The sequence below is a fragment of the Panonychus citri genome, unplaced genomic scaffold (genome assembly GCF_014898815.1).
Source record: "Panonychus citri isolate SS breed McGregor unplaced genomic scaffold, ASM1489881v1 Contig00095, whole genome shotgun sequence".
NCBI lineage: Eukaryota > Metazoa > Arthropoda > Arachnida > Trombidiformes > Tetranychidae > Panonychus > Panonychus citri.
The window spans coordinates 1,165,796-1,193,735 of NW_026515500.1; the positions used below are offsets into that span (position 1 = coordinate 1,165,796).

Here is a 27,940-nt window from a genome sequence, read left to right on the forward strand (position 1 = left end):
ACCTCTTCACCCACCCTCATCTTCCTCCTCCATCTTCTTCCCATCATCATCACCATTTCTCTCTCTTCTCTCTTCTTCCTTCTTCATCTTTTCTTCTTCCTCTGAATTTATCTTCATCATCATCAGTCATTATCATCATCACATCCTTTGTATGATTTTCTGTGTGTGTGAAAACTTCATTGAGGAAAAAAAAAGTTTTTCTCATTATGATTCAAATATGAATTTGTAGTAACCTTTTTGTCTTGGATTTTATCAAATTGTTTCCATATAATTATTTTAGTCTGTTGATTAAATTTGATGAAAGCAATTTAGATACAAACCAGGAAATTGAATTAAAAGACAAAAACAATCAATTGATTAAATTGTTTCGTTAACTAAGAAAAAAAAAGCGCGAAGAGCAACAATTTATTTAATTGTTTACTGTACACGATTAACAATCAAATTGTTATTCATAAGATTCAATTTTCATATTCATAGACTTTTACACAATTTAATCAGTTAATCATCTTGTTAATTAACAACATTAATTTATTCATAAGCATCAGTAAAGCAAAAAGGTTGATTAACTAATTCAATGATTAATCAAATGATTAATAAACATAATTAGATGATCATTTAATTATATCAACCAAAGTGAGAGAAAAAAAAACTTCAACTTTGATTAAAAAACTCACAAACAATTAACCAATTATCATAATAATAATCAACACAATTGACAATAATCAGACTTAATTGTTGAATCAACTAATCATTAATTATGAATGAATCGGAAAGGTGAAAAAATTGTGATCAGTAATTGAAAACTTGAAACTAATCAAAATGTTGGAAAAAAATTATCAACAATTAAATTCAACTTAATGATAACATGTAACTATTACTAATTGTGATAATCAGAAAACTTTGATTAATATTAGCGATTTGATTAGAGGGACAATTTAAAAATTCAATGACAATCGATAAGAAAAAAGTTCTGATATTTGAAATCTTTTTTTTCACTCAGAATTTACCTCCGAGTATTCAGAATATTTTTTCGTAATTTTTTTTTCTCAATCACTTCCCTTTACCTGTTGATCGTATTAATAGTAAATTGTTGCTCTTTGTTGGTTTTTTTTTCACTATCTGTCAATGAATGAATACAAGATTGTCACAAATAATTTAGTTTGATTTTTTTTCCAAATCATTGCCAGAATTTCAATCAACTGTTAAGCCTCATTGAAACTTTTCCCACGCCCAACATTTCATCGGTGGATAAGGATAAACATCACTAAGGGTGGACGAAGTGTGTGTGTGTGTGTGGTGGATAGTATTACCCTCTCTCCTCCTCCTATTCCTCCGTTAAGGTTGTTGATAAATCGTTGGATTTGTTTGCAAATCAACAGGTAAACACAAAAAAAGTTGATGGATAAGGTTATCCGATTGTCTAACCTTCAATCAACTAATCACTGGTTTAATCAACTTTTGGTCATCTTTTTTTCTGGACAATAGATGGACAGTAATTGTTTGTTTACCTGTTGACAAGGTCTCAAGCTTTTAAATTGGTTAATTGTATTTTATTAAAAGGTAATTACAATTTTATTATTTAGGATTTTCACTTGATTTTCATTTGATTTTCATCTTGTTAAAATTATTGTCCCAATTGTCTTGATTGTTACTGTTTATGTGATTTGAAATGTATTTTTTTTTACATTGTAAAAGTTTCATTTGATTAGTTGATTCAATTAGTTGATTGTCTGATCAATTGTCAACCCTTTTAACTGATCATCCAATTCAATATTTTTTTATTAAGGTAAAAGGTCAAGGTCGATTGATGTGGACACGATGTCCAACTTGATGCTTGGGTTGATGGTTTTTTTGTTTGTTTGATTGTTTGATTGTGGATTAAGACAAACAAGATCACTGTTGGTAATGATGCTGTTTATTGTTGATTGTTGATTATAATGATAAGTTGATTCAATTGTTTAGCTTTTCCCATAAAGGGTTTCAGGCCGCTTTTGTTTCCTGTTAACCTCACAGTAAGGTGACAATTGAGCGGTAACAAGGTAAAATGAGCCTCGATTAACGGTCTCATTTGCATAGAATCCCATTCGAGCGGTCATTGTGTCAGGGTAGGAACAGTTACCATTGGAAAAGGTTTTCCAAGAGTCGCACTTTGAGGCCACATAGGTACATGGTTTGATCGACGACATGTAATAATAAATAGCGGAATGATGGTTACAAGATACATCAACCGTGTTCTTGGCACAACTTGGTTGATCTTGTCCACCATTTGGATAAAAGTCAATATGACCTAATGGACTAGAATGACCAAGATGACCAATGAACTGATCTTCAACATCACCACCATTGGTGTGAATCGCATCAACGAAAGTAGCATCAGCCGAGCTAAGCGACAATTTAGAGCCACCAATAAGAGGACCAGCTCCATCTAACGCTATGAAAAGAAAGAAGAAGAATCAGACAAAAAAAGTAGAAAAAAAATTAACAACAATTAAGATTTCGAAATTCTTTTAATTGTTATTCTTACCGGTGATTCGTCCAGCTTTAGCTCCCAATTTATCAGCTAACCAACGACCCGCGGCTCCTGCAACGTGAGCGCCCAAACTAAATCCAATTATGTAAATTTGATCAGGTGAAATGTCTCGATAATTAGACAACAATTTGATTAATTGTCCAGTTTCTCGGCCAACAAGGGCAGTATTTACAACCGATTGTGGATAAGAATCAACTGAAGCCCCTCTACGCCAATCGACAGCGACGATTGTATCATAACGATTGAACAAAGCGTTTCGTAGTTGAACATACATCAAGGAATCTGAATCAATCACCCAACCATGAACAATCAACACGATTGGTGATGATTTCTTAATCATCGATAACGTTGATACATTTCGATAGTGAATTGATTGTTTATAACGCCACGGATCGGGCTTAACGAATACCCGGAAGGACGTTGATACTTTTTCCGGTGATTCTGGAAAATAAGTCTTATTGAACATCGTTAATCCATCAAAACAATCAACTGAATCATAGCAAACAATTTCTTCATCAGCGAGAACAATTAACACTCCTTGTAACAGTATTAAGCTAATTGTGATGAAAAAGTTTCGCAAAATTAACATGTTACAATTAAGAAAACAAAAATAACAATCTATCAAATTGATCTAACTAATTGTTGGAAAATTAAACCTCTTCATTGGATTTAGTTTTGTTGATTGAGTCAATTTTTCTTGATCATAATTATGTTAATTGTTAGTTAGCAAAAGCGGATTATGTTAATCAACATCATTCTTGATCATTTGTTGATTAGTTAATTTAATTGTATACTCGAGAGGTGGTTGGACTTTTAATCAGTCTGGTTTTAATGTGAATTCATTTGGTAAACTGATTGTCACAATTAACCAGATACATTTACAGTTATAATGAATAAATTGTTGTTGAATTGATTTGGTTTGAGTCTGAGTTTTATTTCAATCGGTTTCTGGGATTAACTGATTACATTTTGGTGGAAATTAAATTGTTCATTACTGATTGTTGATGGTTAATTGTTGATTAGCCTCGTTTGTATTTACGATTATCACTAATTGCTCCATTAAATGATGGAGCTCGATCCTCGGAGCCAACAGTTACATCACCATTATAATTTGATTCCTTTGACCAATCATTTGAACAATAACATTGATTAATTGTCACTGAGAAAATTAAAAAAGTCACGAAAATTAAACCAATTAACTTCATGTTAGCAAATTGTTGATTAACTTAAGCAAACAAATATAAGAAACAGAAACTAATCAAATTTTCACATCACCTTTTATATCAAAACTAATTGTCACAATTAACAACACACAATAACCACGAAAAAAACAGAGCAATTAATTTAATCGTTCAAACAATCAATTAAATAACCTTTTCAATGAAATCGCCCATTAATTATTATGATTAATGTTTAATTATCTTTAGATCATTTAATTAACTATTAATTCACTTGGTTGTATATATAATGTATTACTAATCAATTGTTTGCTCAAACAATTAACTAATCAATCATTTAATCAATTGAATTAAAAACAACATTATAACAGATATTTGGATGTTGTTAATTGTTTTGGGAGTTGATCTTGATTGCTAATTAATCAAATTAATTCTAGTTCCAAGTAATCATTGTGAATATTGAATTAGAATTTTTTCAAACAATTAGATACTTTCAACCTTTAGATGTTAATTGTTTACTATTTACAAATTGTCATCATTTAAATTGTATCTAAATTCAATTACTTGATTGATTAGTTGGATAAATTGTTCACCGAGAAAGTGATTAACTAATTGTATTAGTGACCAAGTAAAACTTATGGGTTGATTATCAATTCAAACAAACCAGATTAGTCTGACAATTTAAATTTTTAATAGTTGATTGTTAGTAACAATTAACCGATAAGTTTAACTATATGAAATTAATCACAATTAAAGATTTTCATTAACTTTGAATACATTAAATGTAATGTTAATTGTAGTTAATTTCTAATTTTAATCATTTATTAATAATTAGATTGAAGCTCTAAGCTGATTTGTTGATTGCCAATAATTGGCTCGATTAAAATTAAAATCAAGATCCATTTAATTGTTGATAGAGTTAATTATAATCATCCGAAAATAATGAAACAAGTTTAGTAATTAGATTCCGATAAAATCTTATTGACTTGATTAACTTAATCATAAAATAACCGATAGATTTACAATTAATAAATGAAGACAATATTGATTAAGTAATTAAGGAAATGGTTTGATTGCAAGAAGAAAAAAAGTTTATTAATTTCTCGATAATTTAGTTGTTACATTTTAATTGTTGATTAAATCACAATCATTTTTTACCACATTTCTTTCTTAAATTAACAGTTGCTCCACTTTCAGCTTGACCACTGGATTGACCATTGGATTGACCATCAGATTGAACGTCAGTTGATTCAGAATTGGCTGAGGCTTCAACTGAAACTTCATCAGCGTAACTTTGATTGCTAAGAGTTACAACAATTAAGCAAACAAAAACGGAGAGTAACAATTTATTCATTATGATTAACTTGATTTTTTTTTATATCTGAACAACAATTGATAGGAAACAGAAAACAATTTAAAACTAACAATCAAACTGAATCAATCGTCTATTTATATACAAAATGCAACCGGTTATTAATTAACTTTCTTAATGATTAATTGTTTGGATACAAGTTTTGTCAAGATTAATCAATTAATTGTTGCAATACCAAATTCAATGATTAATAATAACCAATTGATTGAAAGGGTTACCATTGTTTTTGAATTAATTTTTTTATTTATCAATTAATTGATGAGCTCATTAATTAGCCAACTAATACTATCAAATAGAAAATAATAATCATCATAATTTAATTGATTAACGAGAACAATTTAAACGACAATTACAGATGAGAATAGTAATTGTAACAAATTGAATCTCAAGGAGAACGAAAATTACGAATTTCTTTGATTAGTCACAGAAATTTAGAAAAATATTAGAGAAAAACAATCCAATGATTAGAATTAATCATCGAAAGAAGTTAATTGTCGAATTAATCAAATTCAATCATGATAATCAAATTTGATTCTCCATCGAATTCCATTCAAATGAACCGCCAATTTTTCTTCGATTGTCGCCACCTGGTGAGTAACTTTTTCTTCTGTTCTTTTTAAATTTTTTTCTATTAACTGTTAAGTTGTTGATTTCTAATTAGTTGTCATTTCTATTTCCTTTCTTTTTTGATTCTTATTTATTTCACAATTAATTATGAAGTTAATCTGGTTTAATAGTGTTAATGATTATCTAAGGGAATAGAACTTTTAGTAACCACAATGTTTGTGCCTATGTTGTTTGTTCTTTGGGCGAGAAATTATGCTTCCTATGAATGTGGATCAAAGGTAATTGCAGCTAATTCTGAAGCTGAAGGAACACCAAGGATACTCAATGAGATGATGGATGAATATCTTTTAAACCCATGTAAAGCTCAGATTTGGTTTATTGTTGAGCTTTGTGAATCTATTCAACCATTGGGATTTGAATTGGCCAATTATGAGCTTTTCTCGTCCACACCCAAAGATTTTACCGTCTATGGTAGTGAAAACTATCCAACCCGTGAATGGATTAATTTAGGATCTTTTACTGCTCAAGATGTTCGAACCATCCAAAGGTTTGAGCTACAGTCACAGTCGCGTTTTTTTAAATATATGAAAGTAGAAATGAAATCACATTATGGTGCAGAACATTATTGTCCTCTTTCGGTGATAAGATTTTTTGGTACCTCAATGGTTGAAGAATTTGATGCCATAGAAAATGGTGGCTCGGTGGAAAAGAATCTTCTTTATACTGAAGTGGATAATCTTGCCTCATATGAATCATCACAATCAACTGTTTCTCCTACGTCATCTCAAAGTCATCCTGCTAACCTTATTGGAACAGCGAGAGAAGTTGTAATGAATATGGTTCGAAAAGCTGCCATGGCTTTATCTAAATTTCCATCTCAAGAATCAGAGAATTTCAATAAAAGTGAACCTGACCCGCTTACAGAGCAAAGAACATCAGATGTTTTACAATTGTCCTTGAGTTCAATTAAATTGATGCCCTGGTTGGATAAAATTCTAAAAAATTGTAACGACTGTGGTAGTATATTCGTTGAGACAATTAGTTCATCATCTTGTAGTGATTCAACTCCCAACCAGAGACTATGTGATTACATTAAAGTTCTTCTGGGTATTAAAACCTATGCCATTCTCTGTGAAGAGGTCAACAAGGAGCCAATGCTTCGTTTCCGATGTCCACTTCAATCATATTTTATCAATAGTACTAATCCTTTATTCCTAAATGGTGTTGGTCCTGATGAGATTCAATCTTCTGATAACTTGGTTCCATCCTATCTTACCAATATTTTATCTGACCCTTTTTCATCTTCATCTCAACAATCAAGTGAAAACAATTCCCAAAGTAAAGTTGTCTTAGATCAACCATCAACCCAACAGCAACCTTTCATTGTTGAAACGGTTTCTCCATCATCTGTCATTGAAGGATCTTTACTCTCCTCAATTACCAGTGTCCCATTTGAACCTAATTACAATGAAAGTGAAAATTTGAAACCAAGTGAACTAATTACCGATTTAGTCAATAATAATAATACAACCAACACACCCTCATTTGATCATGAGACTGATAAATTAGCTGGACAATCAATTGATTCCAGTTCTTCCTCTTCTACCGATACAAATAGGGAGAAAACTTTAGAGGAGACACCAACACTTTCTTCATCATCATCATCATACCAAACTTCATCCACTTTACAACCATCAACAGCATCTCAACAACCACCACAACCGTTAAATCATCAAGCACAACCTAATCAAGCTCAACAGCAACAACAAGCATCTTCATCGCCTGGAGCTACACAACCAATTGCTCCCACAAACACCGCTAATTGGGTTCCATTGAGTGCAAGTCAAGCTAAAGAATCGGTTTTCATAAGAATGAGCAACAAAATTAAAGCATTAGAAGTTAATCTAACTTTAAGCAATCAAATATTAGAAGATCTTAGCCAAAAATATAAGAAAAATTTAGAGGAAATGCAAAGAATTATGGACGAAACAATTAACAAATTAAATGAAACAGCAACTATGGCCATCGAAAAGGATAACAAGAAACAAGAATTAATTGATGATCTAATTAATCGATTAAGTTTAGCCGAAGATCAGCTTTCTCTTTTCATAGCAGAAAAGGAGAATATGCATTGGTCATTAATTGGAATCCATATTGTATTACTTGTAGTCGAGATAATTATCATATTTAGTATTGTTTCAATTTATCTTAAAAGAGCATCAGCTCGTCTATCCAACCAATATCGTGATCATGTAAATTCATTTCAAACCAAATATCAAAATGGATTAAGGTAAATATCAATATAATTCCTCATTAATCTCTTCTCATTGATTTCTCTTTACACCCTCATCTCATTTTCTTGATTCTTTTTACACAATTATCCTTGTGATTATAATAATTAATAATAATAATTTTCTTCTCTTTTCTTTTCCTCCATTTTAGAAATCACAATTCAAGTTCTATTTCCTTAAAAAGGCCAAAACTTTCTCCCTATGTATTTAAACCATCGGCTGCCAAAAGCAAACGAATCGAAGGTAGTTTTAAACGACAATATATTTCATTTTATATTCATTCATCTAAATTGCATCACGAGATTGATCCGACAATCTTAAAACTTAAAAGTCAACAAAACAACAATCAAGCAAACAAAGAAACGGATGAAAATACACCACCACCATCACCAAATAATCTCAAGCTTAATTTTCCTAAATCTAATTGTTGTTACTGTTTAATCTCATCAAGCATAACAAACAAATGAGCTTATCATTTAAGTTTGAAAATTTTCCCCATTCTTTTCTCTCTCTCTCACTCTCTCTCTCTCTCTCTTTCTCTCTCCTGTCATCAAAAGTCAAAATAACCTTGATAAATTATCAAGGATAACATGTAATTCAATAACATCATCATCATCATCATCCTCATCGTCATCATCATCACCAGTTATGTGAATATAAATATATACTATGTAATTTGCTAAATCAAGAAGCTTCATTATTGATTTTCCATAAATCACTTCATATAAATTGTCCCACAAATTGATTAATTGATGATTATTGATTAATACATAGCAAATAATACTTAACAAATACGTCTGATTATTAATTATCGTAAGATTTAATTGTTGGCTTAATAATCTTCCCTATGTATTAAGAAAAATTTTCCAATACAATTTAAGTCATTCGGTAACGATTAATGATCGTTAATTGATCAAGATTAATTAATCATTTTTATAAAGAAAAGGATTATGATGATTAACTTTTATTCACAAAGATAATTATTATTTTCTGATTACAATCTGTTGTAGTTAATTACCAACGAAAGAAATTAATCTTGATTGTTATTAATCATGCTCTTGATACACGTGGCTAATTGTAATTAGTTGATGATTAACAAAAACTAATTGAATTACTTTTAATTGTTTTGTCAAAAATGGATGAAATTTTTTTATACAAAACAAACAATTGAAAACAATTAATGAAGGGCAATTAATAACTCCCTGATTAACTAAATTGTGGTAAAATGAACACGTCTAATTGTATATTATTACCAAACAATTAGTTAATTGTTAATGAAAATTGATTCAAATAAATTATGACAAGATTTATAATTAGGTGGTTTCATTTAATTGTAGTTTTAATTACAATTTGAGTTGATACATTGACTTGACAAATTGTTCCCGATTTGTTGATCTGACAATTTAACAAAATTGACCAAGAGAAGGAGTTAATTGTTACAATTAGATGAAGACTATTACCTTAATTTTCAATCAATCAGAATATTGATAAGTAAACAAACGTAAACAATTAAAGCCTAATTGTTGAGCATGGAAATTATTGAGTTTAAATGGTTGAAAAAACGTTTAATTGCTGTCAATAATAAATTTCACTCTCTTATTAATCAACACTAACAATTAATTGTGAGTTTCTTGTTCACACCTCAATTTAAGCCTAACACAAACTTGTTAATTGAGATGACCAATTATTTACAGTAATTAAATTGTTGTGAAAGAGATCAGTCAATAAATAATAAAAAGGGATAGAAAATGAGATTAATTAAAATTGAAAATTCGGGAACTGGATTAACACATCCAATGGTCATAATATTGATCGGATTAAAATGATTTATCAAAGTTGATTAACTGATTCCCTTGGTTGATCATTTCAAACTTTCCAAAATCCTTGAATGATCAAAGGGATGTGTCCAAGTCGTCGGTTCATCGGTTGATCAACTGAATGACCTGAATCGTGAATCGCTCGGTTAATCACATGAACTACTCCGTTTTCGGCCATGTTATCACATTTCTTTACGGTGGACATTCCATCAGCTGATGGAGCCCAGAATTTAATGTTACCATGAACATCCCGATGAGCGTTGAGTGTTGACCCATCCATGACACGGAACCTTTGGAAACTGACCAAGAATGACGCTTGTCGAATCGATGAGCAACAGATCATTTCGGGTAGAATGTGTTTCTGAAGTAAACGCTCAATTCTCGAAGGATCGGAGGTCAATTTGGCCAATTCTTTTTCGGTGAACTGTTCGTTAAGAGAAGCATCGTCGACAGCGAGAACAGTGAATGGACCTGATTCGGTGGACAATTTGTTTTCGAAAGATGAATTTCGAATCAATTCTCGGAAAATTGCAAAACCTTCCATCGATTCCAGAGCGGTGATTATACTCGATTTACTTGGAGTTGGAATTGAATCGACCATGATAACTGCTCCGTTGCAAACATCTCGATTAAAGTGAACAATTCGAGCACATTGAATGGTCGCTCGAGAGACTAGTCCGGGAATCTCTTCGAAAACATTGAGACGAAGCTTTTGTCCATTTGCAGTTTCGATAATTTTATTGTTAAAGAAACTGGACTGAGAAATAAGATTTTTAGCAACATAAGAGCCGAGGTCAGTTGAATTGTCCAGGAGATTTTGTTCATTTTCACCGAGCTTTTTAAAAGCATTGTTAATCGGTGCGATGATTGTAATATTGTTCATCGAGTCCCAATCGTTAATTGCTCCAGATTCATTGGCTAATTTCAGGAAATGGGAAGTGAATCGATTCTCGAGATTGGCCGAAACGGGCTTGGCATTATCGGGAATCAAAACCTCGCCGATTGGATAAACGATTCCATTGGTACCAAGTAATTCGCTACCTTCAACTGGAACATCGTTAACGTACAATTTATTGTCCTCATTTCGAGTTAAAACAATTCTATTATTGGCCTGAGATCGATGCCAGTACATTGTTGTTATCGCGGAGGAGCAGATCACGGATGGAATGACGTGATTATCAAGGACCACATTGTAACATGAGCCACCATTTTGAAGTCTCTCCAAAACCGATGGGTCAAGTTTACGGAAAGCGTCATCGGTTGGTGCTAATATGGTCAAAGATTTCTCGGAATCAGAAAGTTCAACGGATAAGTTAGATTGACGAACGAGACTCATGAAGATTGAGAATCGAGGGTCGTTTTCAATTAAATTGAAAAGTTTCAATGTTGGTCGAGGGATAACTCGATTAACTAAATGAATTATTGCATTTGAAGCATAATTGTTTGGCATTATGATCGGTGCACAATTAGCGGTGATTATTTTCTCCGGATAATGATAAACATTGATACGAATTGTTGATTCATTGTTAATTGCTGGTAGAATCATATTATTGTGGAAATCGCCAGTTTTATATAAACCAGCAACGATATGATGAGAGACCATATCATTTGTATCGCTTTCTTTGGGCTCAACATCCTTGGAATCATCTCCGGAAGCCGGAATTTCATTCTGAATTTGAGTATGAAAAAAAGGGAACACAATTAAAAATCATTCTAACAATTAGTGGTTAACCTTTTTCCAGGTCAACAATTAACTTGTCTCAATAAAAAAAAACGACACCAAGATTACAAGGATAAGCATGAAAAGTTCAAGAACCTTGAAAATTTTGGTGGAAACTTTAATTGTAAGGTTAATTGTTGCTGATTAAGGATTAAGATTACGAACCATTTGTTTATTTTTATCATCTTCATAATCCATCATTTCCTCATCGGTGGGACTGAAAATCGTCACATTTTCTTGATTATTTGATCGTAAAAGAGGTAAAGTTGATCGGCTGAAAAGTGATTCCATTTTCGTTGCTCCGATTTCCTTTAAAGTAGCGGTGATATTTTTCAAATTGACCTCGACACATTCACCGGCGGGTTCAACGCGACGTGATCCATGGCAGCATTGGTACTTAATTGTTGATGTTTTTGACTCTTTTGGACTTCGGATTTTGGTCACACAAGAATAAGCGGTTTCACTTTCCATACACTGAGTTGATTGCAAAGTGAACGGGATTAGACTCGTTAATCCTTCAGTCTTATTAACGGAATCATTTGAATCAGGTGAATCCTCGGCCACTTCACGTTCAATACAAACATTGGGTCTAATTAATTGATTGTGAAAAAACAAAATTAGTTAATCGTGTTAAAGATACTCAAGATGAGGTCCAAACTCCTAAGATCTCCGTTATTAGTTAATCATTGTCGAGGTCGATAAAATTTCAATCCCAAAAATCATCAGGTAACAACAACTATAATTTACTAATAATCAATGAAGTGATCAATCAAATGCGAGACAGAGTTTTAATTACTAACATTTTAAAATGATTTGATAGAAACTCATTCTAAATGAATAGATGTCAATAGTAAATTACAACAATTAACTAACTCAAAATTTGAAAACAATTGTCTATTGTTATAAATATTGACTCAAGTTAATTGTCTATATGATGGTTGATTAATTATGAACAATCAACTATTGTGATAATGATCATCATCAGTAGATACTGGACTTACCCTTTCCACCAGGGACGACGAGGGATTAAGATTGAATCAATTCCCTTCCAAATCCATGGATTAGCGATTCCTTTGAAAGGCCAATTTGGATTAAGTGGTTCTCGTGGTGAATCAAATCCACCACCGATTACAGAGGGATTTTTATCGACCACAACAACGTCCGGATTAAATGATTCACTTTCCCCACCGCCGGTGTTTCCAATTGTCTCCGAAGCCGATGAATCTGAACTCGCTAAAGATTCACCTTCCTTTTCATATGTACCTCGAATCGGACCAGGATATTGTCTCGAAGTGAGAAGTTCATCTTTAAATCTAAATCGAAACAATTAGCGAAGAGAAAATCAATCATTAAATCATCATATTGATTAATCAACGAAAAGAAAATCAAATCAATAAATATCAACCCAAACAGTATAACAATTGTTGTATCAACAGAATCACAATTGTAATCAAAATCAATGGACAACAATTAACATGTTACATGACATAAATTGTTGCTCACCAATTGTTGTAATAATTGTCATGATAAATGTCACAATTAACAATCAATTGATTCAATAGCAATATCATTATTATTATTTACATGCAAATGATAAATTGTTAGGATGAATAACAAAAATATCATTTAGATTGTCACAATTTACCTTGACAAATATTAAATAATCAATGGTAATAAATTAACAGGTACAATTGTTGATCATGAAAGAAACAATTTACAATTTCATAATGAATTAAATTGTTAAATTAAATCATCGTAATTTAATTCAAGTGAATCCAAGTGATTAAATCTTAACATTTCTGGTGAAATTTTGTTCATATGAGTTTTATGAATGAGCTTTTCAATTGTAACAATTACAATTGAAATCAAATGAATTATTTTAATTGTCAATGGGATGGGAACAATTAACTAAATATCAGAGATTTTAATCTAACCTTGTCCTTGGGAAAGAAAAAGTTTTTTACAATTAAAATTAAATTGAAAGTGATTAAGTGAATTGGGTGGAATCACCTTAATCACTGAGTTAATTAATAAATCTCTTCATGTTATACAATAGCTGAAAATGATTAACTAATTGTTAAGGGTTAGTTGAACGGTTAATTGTTGCTATAATCATCGGTTGTTGATTTAAATTGTTGGATTATATTAAATGTGATCTAATTATGTCAATCATCAAAGTTTATCAATGATAATCATTGACCCTGTCCGAAAGTTTTATCACAATCAAGAATTAAATTGTTACTATTAATACATTTTAATTACTCTATTAGTGATTTATGCTTTACTACTAATTAATATTAATCATCTTAAAGTAATTTATGTCAAGTATATTTAAACAACACAATTTAAGGTTAAATGTTCAACCTGTTAATTGTATTAAAAAGTTTTTCTGATGAAAGATGATTAAGTTAATTGGTGTTAATGCCATTTAAATTGTTTACAATTTAATCCTAATCATTTGTGAAAAAAAATACAAATTGTTACGATGATTAAAATACAATTTGTTTATTTATGGTATTAACAATTTAGTAAATTCAGTGTTGATATGGTAAATTAAGTTCAGGTTAATTGTTGACTGAATGTTAATCATGATCATGTTAATTCAATTAGATTCTGACATGGAAGTTGTTTTTTTTTTGTTTGAACTGAAAGGGTTAAAATTGATTGTGATGGTTAATCATGTTGATCATTGCTCGATAGTGATCATCGGTGATTAGTTAATTGTATGTTTGATTGATTTCCAAGTAGAACGGAAAACTAATTACAAATGAACCAGAACTTAATTTGATTTGGTAAATTTTTACTACAATCAGATTGATTGTTGGAAGAATCTATTGAACCAAACAATTTGAATAGTAACAATTAACAATCATCATCATCTATGAGTTTATAATTATCTAATTCTGGTAACAAGTTATACTGGATAAGCATAACAAAAGATGATTAGTTAATTGTTATCTTCAGTTAATCAGAGTCTCAATTAGTATCCAAAAGATTAACGGACCAATTTAACTGCGATAGTTACACTTGGAGGGATTAAAAATTAACTCTTGATGATGAAGATACTAAAATAACGAGTGCCAACTGGATTAGATCAACAATTAACATAGACATGCAATTAATATCCGTGGATATGATTAGTAAATTGTTGTTAGCAACAACAAAAAATCAACCGTTTGAATTACTAACTAAAAACCTTCAAGATTTGATAATAACTACAAATTACTGTTGGGTTGGGTTACACAATCAAGACGGAAGTTAACAACATCAATAGTTATGCTTACAATCAACTACAATTAAAATTAGTAACAATTAATGGTGAACAATTAAGATTTAGACAAACGGGTACTTGAAATGAGCAAACAAAACACTAGAAAAATTCATGATGAAATTATATTGATGAGGAAGGAAAATATTAAGTAAAATGGTTGACAAGTCACAAATGATTAAACCCTCTCACAATTAAACACAATAACAATTAAGGAATCAAAGTAATCAAGGAAAAATCTAATTCAAGTAACAACCAAAAAAAAGGGAAAAAAACGTAAACAACAAGATTCAATCACTCGTATGAACAATCAGATTGTCCAAAGAGAAACATAATTAAGAAACGATTAACGACAATTAACAAGAACGAAGTTAAATCACTGGAATTAAATTAATTGAAGAAAAAAAAATCAAACAAATTGTTCCAATTGGAATGAGAAGAGAATTGGAATTGAGAAAATTCTGGAAAAATCTCGAGAAAAAGGAACAGCTGATTAAGAGAAGAAAGAGAAAAGAAAGAAAAACTTGAAAACCTCAAGCGAAGTAAATGAGTAAATTGTAAATTTAATTGTTCTAATTGCAATTAATTAACCACTTACCTGTCCAAAATTGTTGACCATCCACCAAGAAGACTGTCCAGTGATGGTTGTTGACCATCAACAAAGACCAATGGAGTTACAGTTACAATAATCAAATAAGAAACAATTGTTGATGTTAACCAATTCATCGTTGTTGTTGTTTTCATCAAACAATTAAAACTCAATTAAAAGTAACTTTTTTCTTTTCAATTAAATTTAGCTAATTAGATTGACTGATGAGAGAAAACAATTAACAGAGAGAATTAAAAAATATATTTAAGAGAAAAAGATAAACAAATAATAAGATGATTGTTGATTCGTTGACAAGTTTACTTTTAGTCTCCTTCACTTCAACTCAGAGCTTTTTATATTCACCATCATCATCATCTTCCCCCGCCGACTCTCATCTTCACTCATCCTTTTTTCCCCTTCGAAAGGTTGTTCTTCATCATCCTCTTTCTTTCTTCTCTTTCTTATCTTCATCATCATTCTAACCCCTTGTGAACATTGTTTTCAATATGGAAAACAATAACATTGACAATCTATTGTTTTCATCTTGAATTCATCATGGAACCGGTTGATTGAATTGTCTCCGGAATTGATTATCTTTACCTGAGATTTAATCATGTTTACCTTTAGTCTCTAATTATACCGATAATATCTGAGAGATTCACCTTTAATTGTTCAACTTATTGATTAGTTAATTGTGATTCGAGTTTGCGTTGATTTTCTTTCATGGTGAATATCTGATTTTCTTGAGTTTCTTTTTTTGGTTCTCAGAAAATTCTGGTTCCTTTGAAACGATTTTTTCTGATTACCTGATCCATGGAAATATTAATCATTTAATTAGAATCATGATTAACATAATTCTCTTGATAGTTACCTGTAAATACCCTGAGGTTATCAAAAAAAAAACTATTCCAATTGCTATTGATTGTGATCAATAATCAACTGGAATTGAAAGTTACTTTATTTTGATGAAATTGTTGATCAAGCAAAATCTTAATTCTGTTCTCAATCAGTTGTAACAATTAACTAGAGACTAACCAGTAAAGTACATTAATTGTGATCCTGGTTTACTATTATACTAGAAAGTACAATAATCAGTTGATTAAACTTGCTCTCTCTCGTCTTTAATTCAGTTCAGCCAACCAATCAATTAATTGTCCATTGGAAGCAATTAAAGGTTAACTGATTAGATAATAAATAGTTTGACATGATCAATTTGTTAGAAATGTACAATTAACTTTTAATTGTCTTTTAGTGTTGTAATATATTTAGTTAATTTGGTTTCTATTTCTAGGAATTAAGTTAATTACTATTGGTTACCTTAATTGTTTCGAACCACAATTCCTGTTGATCTAATTGTTGAACGATTATTTTAATTGCTCTAGTGTTTATTTTTCATCTAAAAACTTTATGATTTAGTTGATTACCTAATGTAAATTTCCTACAATTTAAATATCATTTCAATTTAATTGTTAACTTATTTTTAAAAGTAACAATCAACAATCAACTGCGACTTTGAACAAATCATTAAATTTGTTTCTATCGACAATTAATTTAATTCTTGATTACCATCAGTTGATTTGAATCAACAACGATAACAATTAATTTCACTCTCATCCTGTGAATCCTTCAACATGAACAATTAATTTTTGATTGTGATTAAATATGTTATTGTTATATCACAACAATTAACAAGAACCAGTTACATTAACTGTTGGTAACAGGAAATTGTTAATTGTATATTAAACAACATGATTAAAACAATATCTTAATCAAATTAAGACTAATTAATCTGATTGTTTGGTGATCAAAATCAAACCAAAAATCAACTAATTGTTACTTAGGGAAAGTTATTTTTAAAAACAATTAAGATGAAGATGAGTTGTTTCATATGATGATGGAATTTAATTTTTAATTATTGTCACATTTTCATCATCAACAATTAATAAATTGTCTTTTCAAATCCAATAACAATTAATCATTGACTCTTTGTTTCATCATTATTAATTATCTTGTTCACAATTGGAGTTAATGAAAACTGAATAGAATCACAAAAGCGTAACAATTAACAAGTGAATCTAAAATAATACCAAGAGAGATATAATTAGTAAATCATCATAGACAATTAAAAATAATCTAAATTACAAGGAGACAATTAAGGATAATTTAAATGATTCGTTATTCTCAGAACTAAATTAACTTTGATTGTGTGAAAACAAAGGAAAAAAAACAGAATAACAATTATCTGATTTAGAATTGAGTCGAAAATATTGGAGAAAATTAATTTCCATCTAGAAAATTAATCCGCAATTACAATTAACTCAATTAGAGAAAATTAATTTACCCGCGAAAAAATTTTCCTCAAAAGTGAAAACATAAACATATGATTTTGGAGAAAAAAAAATCAACTCGATTTGATTTCAATTCTTTTTCAAGGTTAATCACTTTTGATTCTATTTTTAATTGTCATCATTTGAATTGTTACTAAATTAAATATTCTCACCATGATTATTAATTGTTTCGTTGATTAAATCCTCTTATAACCTTTTTCTTAGATAAAGGTTAACATGTTTAAAGATTATGATTCAAGATTCTTACCAATTGGTTAACCTGGTTAAGTGTTTCTAATTTTAATTCTTAATCATGTTCATCTTCAGGTAAGTGTATTAACTAAATTATTATATGTCTGTGACTCGAGAATCTATCATTTGATTACCTTAATTAAATGGACCATTGAAAGAGTGACCATAACAATTAACCCAATCACTTGTGAACAAATCAAGAGAGAGAAATTGAAGCTTCATTTGATTTGGAAAAAATATTCTATTCTATTATGATTAACTAATTCTATTCTCTTTTTTATTCTTCTTCTTCTTCTTTATTAACTATTCTAGGTGGTATTGGTTGGAATGATGATCAATCTTGTCTCGAATTGAATTTCATGGTAATCAGTTTGTGTGTCAACATCTAATGAACCAAATGATTTGGTCAAAGATTATTGGAGATGATCAATGTTACACTATCATCAAAGTTGATTGTTGTTAAAATTGATGATCAATTTATGTCTGGTCAATTGTGATGAGATTAAATCGGAGAGTATTTTAAATTGTTAATTTATACACTTTAATATATCAAATCAACAAGCATGATGATGGATAATCTTACCTTTCTATTGTAATCATGTTGATGGCGATTTCCATGTTCCTGATTTTGGTTTATAATTTTTTTTTCTCAATCTCATTCAACCTTCAGGAAGCTTCAATTTTAACAAATGAGATTGTTGGTAACCTGATGATTTACCTTTAATTTATATTGTAAATCAAGTCTCAATCTTTAACCAGTCAAGGGCATCGACCGGACACTAAATAGACTTGATGTTTAAGGAGCTAATCATCATCATCAACATCATCATTAACTTAACAGCACAATACAAGTTTTAACTGTTGAACAAGAAGCAGATAAAAAAAACAACCAGCAACAAATAATATCAACTAATTAAAGGTGATGGGTTTTGCTGAGGTTAAACAGTGGCCCTAAATTGGACTCCTAATTGTTGGGGTATATCAACAACCATAATGGTCCAGGTCAACGGAACCATTTCAAGATTATCAATTTTTTTCTCCATCTCAATCCAATCTAATACTACAATTAACTTCTCATGTAATTTGTTGACCGTTTCATGTACACTTTGACTTGAGTGTTTATTTCCTTTGAATGTAATCAATGGTTAACCGAGGGTTAATTGTGAGATAATCAGGAAACCATAAACAAATATCTCTGTTTACAATTAGATGAAGCGAAAAGTTTTCAAAAACTTGAAACGTACAAATAAGTGATTAGATTGTGATTGGAAATCATCGTGATCGTTGACAATCAACTTGGAGAACGAAAAGAAAAGTTCAGATTTTGATTTTAATCAATGATAGATGGATTGGATTAATCAACGATTTCTCATGTTAAATCTATAAGAATTGATGATAATCGAAATTGAATTCGAGGTTAACAATTGGATTAAGAGATTGTACCTTTAGCTGAGTTTCTTTTGATCAAGTTGACAGAAAACAAGAGATGAAGTCAAGTTGATGTTATTCTCATATTCATCCTCTGATGATCAAATTGACGTTCTTCTTAATTGTTGGTTTAATTGATTTCAACTCATGTGTCTGCAATTATGATCTTATGTGAACCATTTGATTGCCGGTAAATTGCTGTTTTCGGTGATAAATTGTTGCTCTCACTTTCCATTCTCTAAGATTGACTGATTGTGTTGCAGAAACCGAAAGCTGATCGACTCGTAGCCAGTCGAGAATAAACTTAGTCGCCGACAAAACGACTGGCTTTGGTGTCTATTTGATTGTCAACGTTAACTATCAATTAACGTTTCCAATAAAGTGAAAACCTTTGAGTGAAAATAGTTAAATCAACTTAATTATGGATCAACCAAGTTCGGAGTCAACAAGAAGTGAGAATTCAAAGTTTACTCTTGAAATTTGTATCGATAATTGGGACTCCGCTAAGGCTGCAATCGATGGTGGGGCCAATCGTCTTGAAGTATGTTCTGCATTAGGTCTTGGTGGCTTAACCCCGACGAGAGGTTTACTGATCAAAATTCGAGACTATTTATCGCAAAAGCCAAAGACTGTCCATGTAGCCGCGATGATACGCTCACGGCCTGGTGATTTCGTTTATTCTTCCGATGAAATTGATCTTATGAAGATGGAGATTGAAACGCTTCATGATGTTTGTGATTCCTTTGTATTTGGATGTCTCAAAGTCACTGCTAACGGTGAGGTGACACTCGAGGAAAACCATTGTCGTATCCTGGTCACCGCTTGTGGTTCCAAACCTGCGACATTTCACCGAGCCATTGACGTTTGTTCCAATCCAGAGGTCACTTGTGTTGACATTATTTCATTGGGCTTCAAACGTATTCTTACTTCCGGTGGAGCGGCAACAGCACTTAAAGGGATCGAAATGATTAAATCATTACAAGCTTCATATGGAGATAAAATAACGATCATGGTTGGATCGGGTGTTAATGCTTCTAATGTCCCTCAGATTTATGAGGCCACTAAAGTTTTGGACTATCATTCATCGTGTAGCTCTGAACATGTTTCATCGATCGATTCTATTTGCGGGCAAATATTTCCTTCCGGTGTATCGAAGTGGCAAATCACCGATATCGAAAAGGTAATCGCAATGAAAAAGATAATTCAAGAGATTGAAAAACAAAACTGAACCAAATGATAATCGACACGATGAACAATTAACCATAACGCACACGATGACACAATTGATTAGTCTCTCTTTAATCTCGAACTTGTATTAAGTTGAACATTAAAGAAACGAAAAGAAATTAATAAAAAACAATTGCAATTCCTCAACAATTAAGAAAACTTTCGATTAATCAACCAAATATTTCTCATGAAAGTCATTCAGTCGAATGAATTTCTGACAGAATTCTCAACCAATGTTGAGATGATTCTTAAAGATCTTAATTCTCTACTTGAGTAATTAGTTTAATCTCTAATTAATGTTCACTGAAGTCAATCAATTCCAAAAGAATCAGTTGACTTTTTTTCTTCATTCTCTTTGTTTACTTTTTTCTCTTTCATGGCGAGAGTCACATTCTCTTGATTTTCTCTTGTTAATTCTCATTTATTTCTCTCTCTCACCAAGAAGATTCATTCTCCATTCTTATCATGTTCATCTGCAAATGAACTTCTCCATGTGAAGATAAAATCAGCTCGACCATCGATCTAATTAATCTTAATCACAATTCGCTTCCAATTCCTTGAGACATCAACTGTTTACTTCTGATTCTTTGCTTTATAAGCTCAGAAAACGAGAGAAAAAAGGTAAATATGATTTAATTTAATTTCTTTCGGCTATTTGATCATTGGACTATCATTCCAATCCCAGAGACGATTACAATTTAATCGTTACTAATCATTGACCTGAATTCCGTTAAAGATTACAAGGTATTCCTATTATGAGATTTACTAAATTTCCTCATCATTGTTAACATTGTTTACTTTCATCCCGTTAAAGGTTCAAAGACTTAAATGTATCCTCGAGATTGGAAAATTTAAATTCTGTCCAAATCGATGACAATTAAGTGTGATTGATTGACTTGTAACAATCAAATGGTAAGAAAAATGAATCTCAAAGTGTTTATCTGAACATTGGCAAAGAAACACTTTCATCATGATAACCTTGTTGTTATTGTTTTCCTTTAGGTTTGTTTACATTTTTACTTTGTTTGTTATTGAATTTTGATCAGTACAATTGACCATCAATGGATCGCTCCGTGATCAATATAAATGTTGGCCTTTTAGGTCACATTGATTGTGGTAAAACAAGTTTAGCTCGTACCTTAAGTAGTAAATTGTCCACCGCTTGTTTTGATAAACACCCTCAGAGTCAAGAACGAGGGATTACTTTGGATCTTGGTTTCTCTGCTTTCTTAATCTCTCCTCCGGATCATTTGGTGACAATTTATCCTTCATTGGAACAGCTTCAGGTCACTTTAGTTGATTGTCCTGGTCACGCATCTCTGATCAAAACAATCATCTCCGGTTCACAAATAATTGATCTCATGTTATTGGTTATCGATGTTACCAAAGGATTACAAACTCAAACTGGTGAATGTCTCATCATTGGTGAGATTACCTGTCAACAGATTATTGTCATTCTCAACAAAGTTGATCTAATACCCGAAGCTAATCGTCCACAGGCCATTCTTAAGGTAAGTAAATAGATAAACAATCAATTCTTAAATGTTATCTCATTTGTTTTTCTTTCAAATCTCTTTAGATGTCTAGAAGAATCAAGAAAACATTGGAGAAGACAAAATTTTCCTCTGCACCGATAATCCCGATTTCTGCTACCAAAGGAATCGATAAAGAGAATCACCATAATTGGGGAATCGATGAACTAATCAAAACAATTCGAGGTGAAATCAGATCAATTGAAAGAGACCCTAAAGGACCATTTATGTTTGCCATTGATCATTGTTTCTCAATTAAGGGTCAGGGGACAATTATGACTGGAACTGTAATCCAAGGATCAGTAAAGGTCAATGAGGTAAAAAAGTTAATCTCTCTCTCTCTCTCTTATATTAATCCAATTAAGCTCAAACTTTTTGTTTCTACTCTTAGACTATTGAAATCGCCTCATTGAAAACCCAAAAGAAAGTGAAAAGTATTCAAATGTTCAAGGAATCGATCGACGAAGCCATTCAAGGAGATCGAATTGGAATTTGTGTCACTCAATTTGATTCGAAAAGTTTAGAAAGAGGAATCGCATCTTCCCCTGGTTACTTAGAATCATGTTACATGCTAATTGTGAACATTGAACGAATTGCTTATTTCAAGGGAACAATCGAGAGTAAATCAAAATTCCATATCACGATTTTCCATGAGACAATATTGGCACGAATCGAACTATTTTCATCGACAAACAAATCACCGGAAAACGAAAAAAGTTTCAACCTAAATTGTGAATATTTATCGTTAAACAAATTAGACGATGAAACAAATTATTCTCATGATGATGATGAACCCAATTCACCAATTGAAAACAAATCAATCTATGGATTAATCTATTTGGAAAGACCAGTGATCGCTTCAATTGGCTCTCTTGTGATCGCATCTAAATTGGACACTTCGATCAATATGAATACCTGTCGATTGGCCTTTCACGGGAAAGTTTTACATAAAGTTACCGATAAAGATTTCGCTGATTCCTGGTTACCTTCATTGAAAATTTACAAAATTAAATCTAAAAAAGGGACAATTGAAAGGATTCCCAATGAATATGAAGCAATTGCAAATATCTTCAAAAAGGAAACAAATTTAAATATTTTCCAAGGATTTAAAGTAACTCTTTCCACCGGTGAAATTGGTTATATTGATGGTTCCTTTGGATTAAAGGGTAAAGTAAAGATTAGGATACCGGAAGGGATTAAGGATAAATCGTTGATCAGTAAAATTGGTAAAAAGGGTAAAAATAATACCGATAATCAGATAATTGTTACCATTACATTTAAACGTTACATTCATGATAAGGAGAAAAAGGTTGTACAATTATAATGACAATTTGATTTTGCATCTTTGTTTGCTTGTTCCAATACATTTTTATATAAATAACGTAATTATTTCAACAATCTAACTGTAATTGTGACAATTAAATTGTTAAAATAATATTTTTATTATTTTGTTTTGGCAAGAATAAAGTTTTACATGAAAAATAAATATAAGATTAACTCTATGATATTCTTGATGTAAACAGAGTTACTTTGATTGTGAAAACATCATATCGTTTACAGGGTGATTTGTTGATAATTATCATTATAAGGGTGTGGTAAAGGTTAGATAAAATATATATTTATATGTATATATATTGTTAATTTTACCGTTAGTGTGATTTGTTTGTTTTGTAAGAACGGTAATCAAAATCAACAGGTAATTAATTAGTTGAGCAACTTTTTGTCTATTGTTTTGTGTTTGTGTTTGTTAAGAAAATAGAATCCAATTGATTAAGATGCATAGAACTGTCAATTGTTACATCATTTGAAGACCCATGGAACTGTGAATTTTAAGTGAATTTTCCAGTTGAACTTTTTGAGCGGCTAAAGCAGCTAATGTAGAGCGAAGTTCATTGTTGACCGTTTCAAGTTCTTGCGTCTCCCGAGCTAATTTATTGGTGTATTCGATTCGTCGTTGTCGACATCGAGCGGCAGCTTGTTTGTTTCTTTCTCTTCGTTGTTTTTTTCTAGATTCATCATCTACTACCATCTGTAGATGATGTAAAAGAAAATGGAGAACGAGAGAGAGAGAGAGAGAGAAAATTTGACTCGATTAGTAAGGTGAGAAAGCAGAAAGAAAATGGAGATGATTGTCAAGTCTCCAAAATAATACAATTAAACTCTAATGAGAAATTATGATGACTCAATTGTATCGTTTGAGTTGTTAACTTACTTGAGAAGATGTTTGATCGGATCCATTGGGAACATTGTTGTTGTTCTCACGGTTGGTGTTGATATTTTGAGGTGATGCATCTCGAGAAATATCACCTTCGCTGTCAAATTGGGAGCAAGAAGAATCCGAAGCAATTGATGATGAATTAATGGCCGGTGGAATGAAACCAGCCTGATATTGATGGGTAAACATATGATCCATTTGACTTTGAATGGGAAAACAATCTTCAAGCAATTTTAAAGTAGTCGGTGTTAAGGTTGGAGTAGTGATTGTGGCAACAGTTGAATTGGTAAGAGGAAGTGATAGATTTTGTCGAGAATCAAATTGACGGGACATTTTTGATCGTAGAAACAAAGTGAAACGTTCAACGTACCAAATTGAACAAAGAAAGAGAAGAAGAGAAGAAAAAAGTGACCATAGAACAAAAGGACAAATAAAAACAAACGGAGACCGAAACAAATTCACGAAAATCAAAGAAAAGAAAAAAAATCTCCCCCACTTGTAGCTTTATAAGGCGAATTTTTTTTTTGGCGATTCACTTTAGAAAATGTTTCACTTTAGATTCTATTGGTGATGATGATGTAATCACTGTTGACATAAAGAAGAAAAGGCATAAAAAATCATCTTCAATATTCTGTCATCAATGAAGGTAGAAAAGAAATTACCATTAATTAGATTGTTTAAAACTGCGATGGCGAGAAAACATAAGTAAGAGTAAAGGAGAAAAAAAATTCAACACAAATGGCAAAGAAAAAGAAAATGAATTAAGTTAACTAGATTATAAATTCCATGAGAAAATGAAAGACAGTTAAGTTTTCTATATTTTCTATTAAAACACAATTAAAAAAGAGAGTAATTAAAAAAAAGAAGACAATTAAGGCTTAATCATCAACCTTTTGATCACAATTAAAGGCTTTTCCTTTCACTTAAATGTTTCTCTTATTACATCAGCCGATGAGTCATAGAAAAGAAAAGCGCCAAATTCAAACGTGGAAATTAAAATTGTGAAAATAAGTTAATCGAAACAAATTGCGAACAATTTGTTAATTTAATTGACTGATTTGTTAAAGTAAATTTATTTGTTCAATAGTTAACCTATTTTTCTTTAAATGAGTAAAAAAAATTCAATTCTTTTAAAGCCCCAATGGTTTTTCAATACAGATAAATGTTACAAGAGAAAAAAAGTTCATTCAAAGATAATTAAGTTTTCTAATTAGTTGATTGTATAAATAGTAATGATTAAAAGGAACATCAAATTAAGAGAAAAAAATGGAAACAGTTAAATTGTTTGTAACCTTTTTCGCTAACAATTAGAACAATAATTTGACAGGTTAACAATGATCGTTAATTTGTAACATTGGAAATCGAAACAAAATTTTGGAATGAGAATCAATTGTCAATAGTTAATTAAATCTGTCAAATACAATTAGAAATTAGTAATTACAATGTGTAATTAAGATGATTGTATGTGAACCTTGTTGTTTTTATCGTTAACTGTGAGAGTAGGTGGATGAGGAAATTGGATCAAAATTTCATGTTCTTCAAGGAGAAATTGATTAAAGTAGATGAAGATGATTATAATGATGATGATGATGATGATGATGATCTTGATGAGAGAGAATTGAGTTGATTAATTGATTGTGTTAACTTCTTAAACTCCTTTTGTTTGGCTTGTTAACTAGAAGAGCAAGTGATGATAGAGATCCTTGAGCTTTACTCAATTCCCACAATTTGATTGGTATCTTTGGATAATCAATTCTTTTCTCAATCAATTCACAACTATTAGGATATTCTGATCGATAAAGAAGTGTCCCATTGATAAAGGCCACATTAGCCGCTCCGTTGTCAGGTACCGTTAAAGTTGCATATCTAAAAGTTGCTTCTTGCTCCATTCTCTTTGGGTTTATAATTGGAAACAATCAAATCAATAAAACAGGTTAAATGGTTCATCATGATAATTATTATTAGAATTATATTGTTGTAATATAATAAAAAAAGAAGAGGGAAAGATGAGAGAGTGGGAAAAGGTAGAGAGAGAGAGAGAGGGAGGGAGGGAGATGGAAAATGTTAAATTAAGTTGATCAACCCACTCACCTTGAGGATCTCTCGAGCTTCTGGAGTTGAACTGATACAAATTATATCGGGTCCTGCCATCGACATACACGATTTAAGGTGAATCAGTTTACCTGGAACTCTAATAGGTGTAACTGGATATTCGGGAAACGCTGCTGCCAAGGCTCGAGCACCCGATTCATTGGTTCGACCGGAAATACCGACAAAAAATTCTTTACCAGTGAATAGAATGTCACCTCCATCGAGAGTCGCTTTTGGATCGGCTATTTGGATGATCGGTAATTCAAGCTCTTTAACAATTATCGCTCTAATTGTGTCAGTCTAATTGAATGAGATGAAGAGAAAAAAAAACCAATCAGATACGCAGAAATTAACACAATTAGAGATGATCAAATTTACATAAACACCAAAGAGACAAATATTATCAATAGAGATTGAAATCTAATCGGTGTAAGAGGATAAACACCAAGGTATATCCTCTTCAGAATTGTGAGTAATAATTAGAGATAAGATAATTCTAATCGATATAGAATAACAATCAAGGGTAACTACAATTATTAATTGATGAAAATTGAGACAATTAAAGTGTTTGTTGAGTGAAAAATGAGAAAATTTTAGAAAAGGAAGGAAAAAGTGACAACAAGAAAACGGATATTGTTTGGAAAAGAAAAGAGATTTTTGAATTTAGAATTTGAAAATTTACTTCTCTGACTCTGGCCGGATGACCTGGTCTACATATCAGGGCGATTCCATTGTAAACAGCGGCTGTATCTTCAACATAAGGTGAATCGGGGAGAGTTTCATCAGCTGGAAGTTCAATTACATCGACACCAAGGTTACGAAGGATCTTGGTGAGGTCAACATGTTCCCGACGAGCTTCAGAAAGATTGACCGTTTCAGAGAGACCAATGGCCGAGGAAAATGAATCAGGAACTCGTGAAACAATTGCGTAATTATAACGATTAAATGGTTTCGCCATAATGTCAACAGAAAGATGATTAGTTGATCAACAACAATTGAATCGTGAACAAAACAAAACTGAACAAAACAAAAACAAAGGAAAACAAAAAACAAAATGAATTCACTGGAAAACAATACAACCGATTTGTGAACCTTTCCAATTGAATTGAAGTAACCAAGTAACAGAAAATTTTATGATAAAATGATAACAACCAACTGATTCTCAGGTAACAGTAACATCATCTATCAGTTGAACGGTCAACTAACTACAGGGTAGTTCACCAAGTTTCGAACAACTTTTTCTTGAATAATCTTTGTATCTTTGGGAGTTTGGGCTCGATTACTCGGTTATTACATTTTAATATCAAGGTCAATTCGGTCATTCGGTTGTGTACCAAAGTTTCAAGGTCATTTCATGGTCAGCATCCGATTTTCAGCCAATGATGAAGCAGAGAATGACCTTGATATTAAACATGAGAACTGAATATCGGCCGAACTTGTATAACTCGAGTATTGGGTCTGAATACCCAAAGAAAAACGGATTTTGAGGAAAAATTTGTTGGAAACTTGGTGAATACCCTGTAGAAGAATCAATAA

The 27,940-nt window shown here is 31.3% G+C and overlaps 7 protein-coding genes across 10 annotated transcripts; 3 read left to right on the forward strand and 4 right to left on the reverse strand.

Annotated features, from left to right (window-relative positions):
- Positions 1 to 1,624: 1,624 nt before the first annotated feature.
- Positions 1,625 to 3,811, reverse strand: LOC128388001 (pancreatic lipase-related protein 2-like). The gene is made up of 2 exons (XM_053347327.1): positions 2,525 to 3,811; positions 1,625 to 2,431 (listed from the first exon to the last, which is right to left on the reverse strand). The coding sequence occupies exons 1-2, from the start codon at positions 3,117 to 3,119 to the stop codon at positions 1,959 to 1,961; spliced, it is 1,068 nt and encodes a 355-aa protein (XP_053203302.1). The 5' UTR covers positions 3,120 to 3,811; the 3' UTR covers positions 1,625 to 1,958.
- A 1,904-nt stretch (positions 3,812 to 5,715) lies between these two features.
- Positions 5,716 to 8,730, forward strand: LOC128388152 (SUN domain-containing ossification factor-like). Its single transcript, XM_053347526.1, has 2 exons — positions 5,716 to 7,937; positions 8,090 to 8,730. Exons 1-2 carry the CDS (start codon positions 5,860 to 5,862, stop codon positions 8,403 to 8,405), a joined length of 2,394 nt encoding a protein of 797 aa, XP_053203501.1. The 5' UTR covers positions 5,716 to 5,859; the 3' UTR covers positions 8,406 to 8,730.
- A 521-nt stretch (positions 8,731 to 9,251) lies between these two features.
- LOC128388151 (periostin-like) lies at positions 9,252 to 15,663 on the reverse strand. The gene is made up of 4 exons (XM_053347525.1): positions 15,342 to 15,663; positions 12,477 to 12,788; positions 11,641 to 12,064; positions 9,252 to 11,424 (listed from the first exon to the last, which is right to left on the reverse strand). The coding sequence occupies exons 1-4, from the start codon at positions 15,485 to 15,487 to the stop codon at positions 9,805 to 9,807; spliced, it is 2,502 nt and encodes an 833-aa protein (XP_053203500.1). The 5' UTR covers positions 15,488 to 15,663; the 3' UTR covers positions 9,252 to 9,804.
- A 2,084-nt stretch (positions 15,664 to 17,747) lies between these two features.
- LOC128387904 (PF03932 family protein CutC-like) lies at positions 17,748 to 20,716 on the forward strand. The gene is made up of 2 exons (XM_053347191.1): positions 17,748 to 17,986; positions 18,224 to 20,716. The coding sequence occupies exon 2, from the start codon at positions 19,761 to 19,763 to the stop codon at positions 20,565 to 20,567; it is 807 nt and encodes a 268-aa protein (XP_053203166.1). The 5' UTR covers positions 17,748 to 17,986; positions 18,224 to 19,760; the 3' UTR covers positions 20,568 to 20,716.
- A 211-nt stretch (positions 20,717 to 20,927) lies between these two features.
- On the forward strand, positions 20,928 to 23,603 carry LOC128387901 (selenocysteine-specific elongation factor-like). 3 transcript variants are annotated; one of them, XM_053347187.1, is made up of 6 exons: positions 20,928 to 21,187; positions 21,252 to 21,310; positions 21,381 to 21,478; positions 21,569 to 22,077; positions 22,146 to 22,415; positions 22,490 to 23,603. In XM_053347187.1, the coding sequence occupies exons 4-6, from the start codon at positions 21,628 to 21,630 to the stop codon at positions 23,420 to 23,422; spliced, it is 1,653 nt and encodes a 550-aa protein (XP_053203162.1). In that variant the 5' UTR covers positions 20,928 to 21,187; positions 21,252 to 21,310; positions 21,381 to 21,478; positions 21,569 to 21,627; the 3' UTR covers positions 23,423 to 23,603. The 3 variants fall into 3 exon arrangements, with proteins under 3 accessions (XP_053203162.1, XP_053203160.1, XP_053203163.1); XM_053347185.1 differs by lacking the exon at positions 21,252 to 21,310; XM_053347188.1 differs by lacking the exon at positions 21,252 to 21,310 and having other exon boundaries at positions 21,613 to 22,077.
- LOC128387902 (N(G),N(G)-dimethylarginine dimethylaminohydrolase 1-like) lies at positions 23,517 to 27,559 on the reverse strand. 2 transcript variants are annotated; one of them, XM_053347190.1, is made up of 5 exons: positions 27,087 to 27,559; positions 26,405 to 26,704; positions 24,976 to 26,205; positions 24,311 to 24,898; positions 23,517 to 24,127 (listed from the first exon to the last, which is right to left on the reverse strand). In XM_053347190.1, exons 1-3 carry the CDS (start codon positions 27,360 to 27,362, stop codon positions 25,954 to 25,956), a joined length of 828 nt encoding a protein of 275 aa, XP_053203165.1. In that variant the 5' UTR covers positions 27,363 to 27,559; the 3' UTR covers positions 23,517 to 24,127; positions 24,311 to 24,898; positions 24,976 to 25,953. The 2 variants fall into 2 exon arrangements, with proteins under 2 accessions (XP_053203165.1, XP_053203164.1); XM_053347189.1 differs by having other exon boundaries at positions 24,311 to 26,205.
- Positions 23,894 to 24,646, reverse strand: LOC128388124 (transcription factor kayak-like). The gene is made up of 2 exons (XM_053347483.1): positions 24,311 to 24,646; positions 23,894 to 24,127 (listed from the first exon to the last, which is right to left on the reverse strand). Exons 1-2 carry the CDS (start codon positions 24,644 to 24,646, stop codon positions 23,894 to 23,896), a joined length of 570 nt encoding a protein of 189 aa, XP_053203458.1.
- Positions 27,560 to 27,940: the final 381 nt, after the last annotated feature.

Excerpts from the sequence above, each read along its gene's own strand:
- LOC128387901 (XM_053347187.1), top strand. The coding sequence starts at position 21,628 with ATGGATCGCTCCGTGATCAATATAAATGTTGGCCTTTTAGGTCACATT. Across the intron at positions 22,078-22,145 it reads GTCCACAGGCCATTCTTAAG|ATGTCTAGAAGAATCAAGAA; the intron begins GTAAGTAAATAG and ends AAATCTCTTTAG. Across the intron at positions 22,416-22,489 it reads GATCAGTAAAGGTCAATGAG|ACTATTGAAATCGCCTCATT; the intron begins GTAAAAAAGTTA and ends TTCTACTCTTAG.
- LOC128387902 (XM_053347190.1), bottom strand. The coding sequence starts at position 27,362 with ATGGCGAAACCATTTAATCGTTATAATTACGCAATTGTTTCACGAGTT. Across the intron at positions 26,705-27,086 it reads ATCCGGCCAGAGTCAGAGAA|ACTGACACAATTAGAGCGAT; the intron begins GTAAATTTTCAA and ends TCATTCAATTAG. Across the intron at positions 26,206-26,404 it reads AAGCTCGAGAGATCCTCAAG|AGAATGGAGCAAGAAGCAAC; the intron begins GTGAGTGGGTTG and ends ATAAACCCAAAG.
- LOC128388151 (XM_053347525.1), bottom strand. The coding sequence starts at position 15,487 with ATGAAAACAACAACAACGATGAATTGGTTAACATCAACAATTGTTTCT. Across the intron at positions 12,789-15,341 it reads TGGTCAACAATTTTGGACAG|ATTTAAAGATGAACTTCTCA; the intron begins GTAAGTGGTTAA and ends GTTTCGATTTAG. Across the intron at positions 11,425-11,640 it reads ATGATAAAAATAAACAAATG|AATGAAATTCCGGCTTCCGG; the intron begins GTTCGTAATCTT and ends ACTCAAATTCAG.
- LOC128387904 (XM_053347191.1), top strand. The coding sequence starts at position 19,761 with ATGGATCAACCAAGTTCGGAGTCAACAAGAAGTGAGAATTCAAAGTTT.
- LOC128388001 (XM_053347327.1), bottom strand. The coding sequence starts at position 3,119 with ATGTTAATTTTGCGAAACTTTTTCATCACAATTAGCTTAATACTGTTA. Across the intron at positions 2,432-2,524 it reads TAAAGCTGGACGAATCACCG|CGTTAGATGGAGCTGGTCCT; the intron begins GTAAGAATAACA and ends TTCTTTTCATAG.
- LOC128388124 (XM_053347483.1), bottom strand. The coding sequence starts at position 24,646 with ATGTCCCGTCAATTTGATTCTCGACAAAATCTATCACTTCCTCTTACC. Across the intron at positions 24,128-24,310 it reads CCGATCAAACATCTTCTCAA|ATGGTAGTAGATGATGAATC; the intron begins GTAAGTTAACAA and ends CATCATCTACAG.
- LOC128388152 (XM_053347526.1), top strand. The coding sequence starts at position 5,860 with ATGTTTGTGCCTATGTTGTTTGTTCTTTGGGCGAGAAATTATGCTTCC. Across the intron at positions 7,938-8,089 it reads AAATATCAAAATGGATTAAG|AAATCACAATTCAAGTTCTA; the intron begins GTAAATATCAAT and ends CCTCCATTTTAG.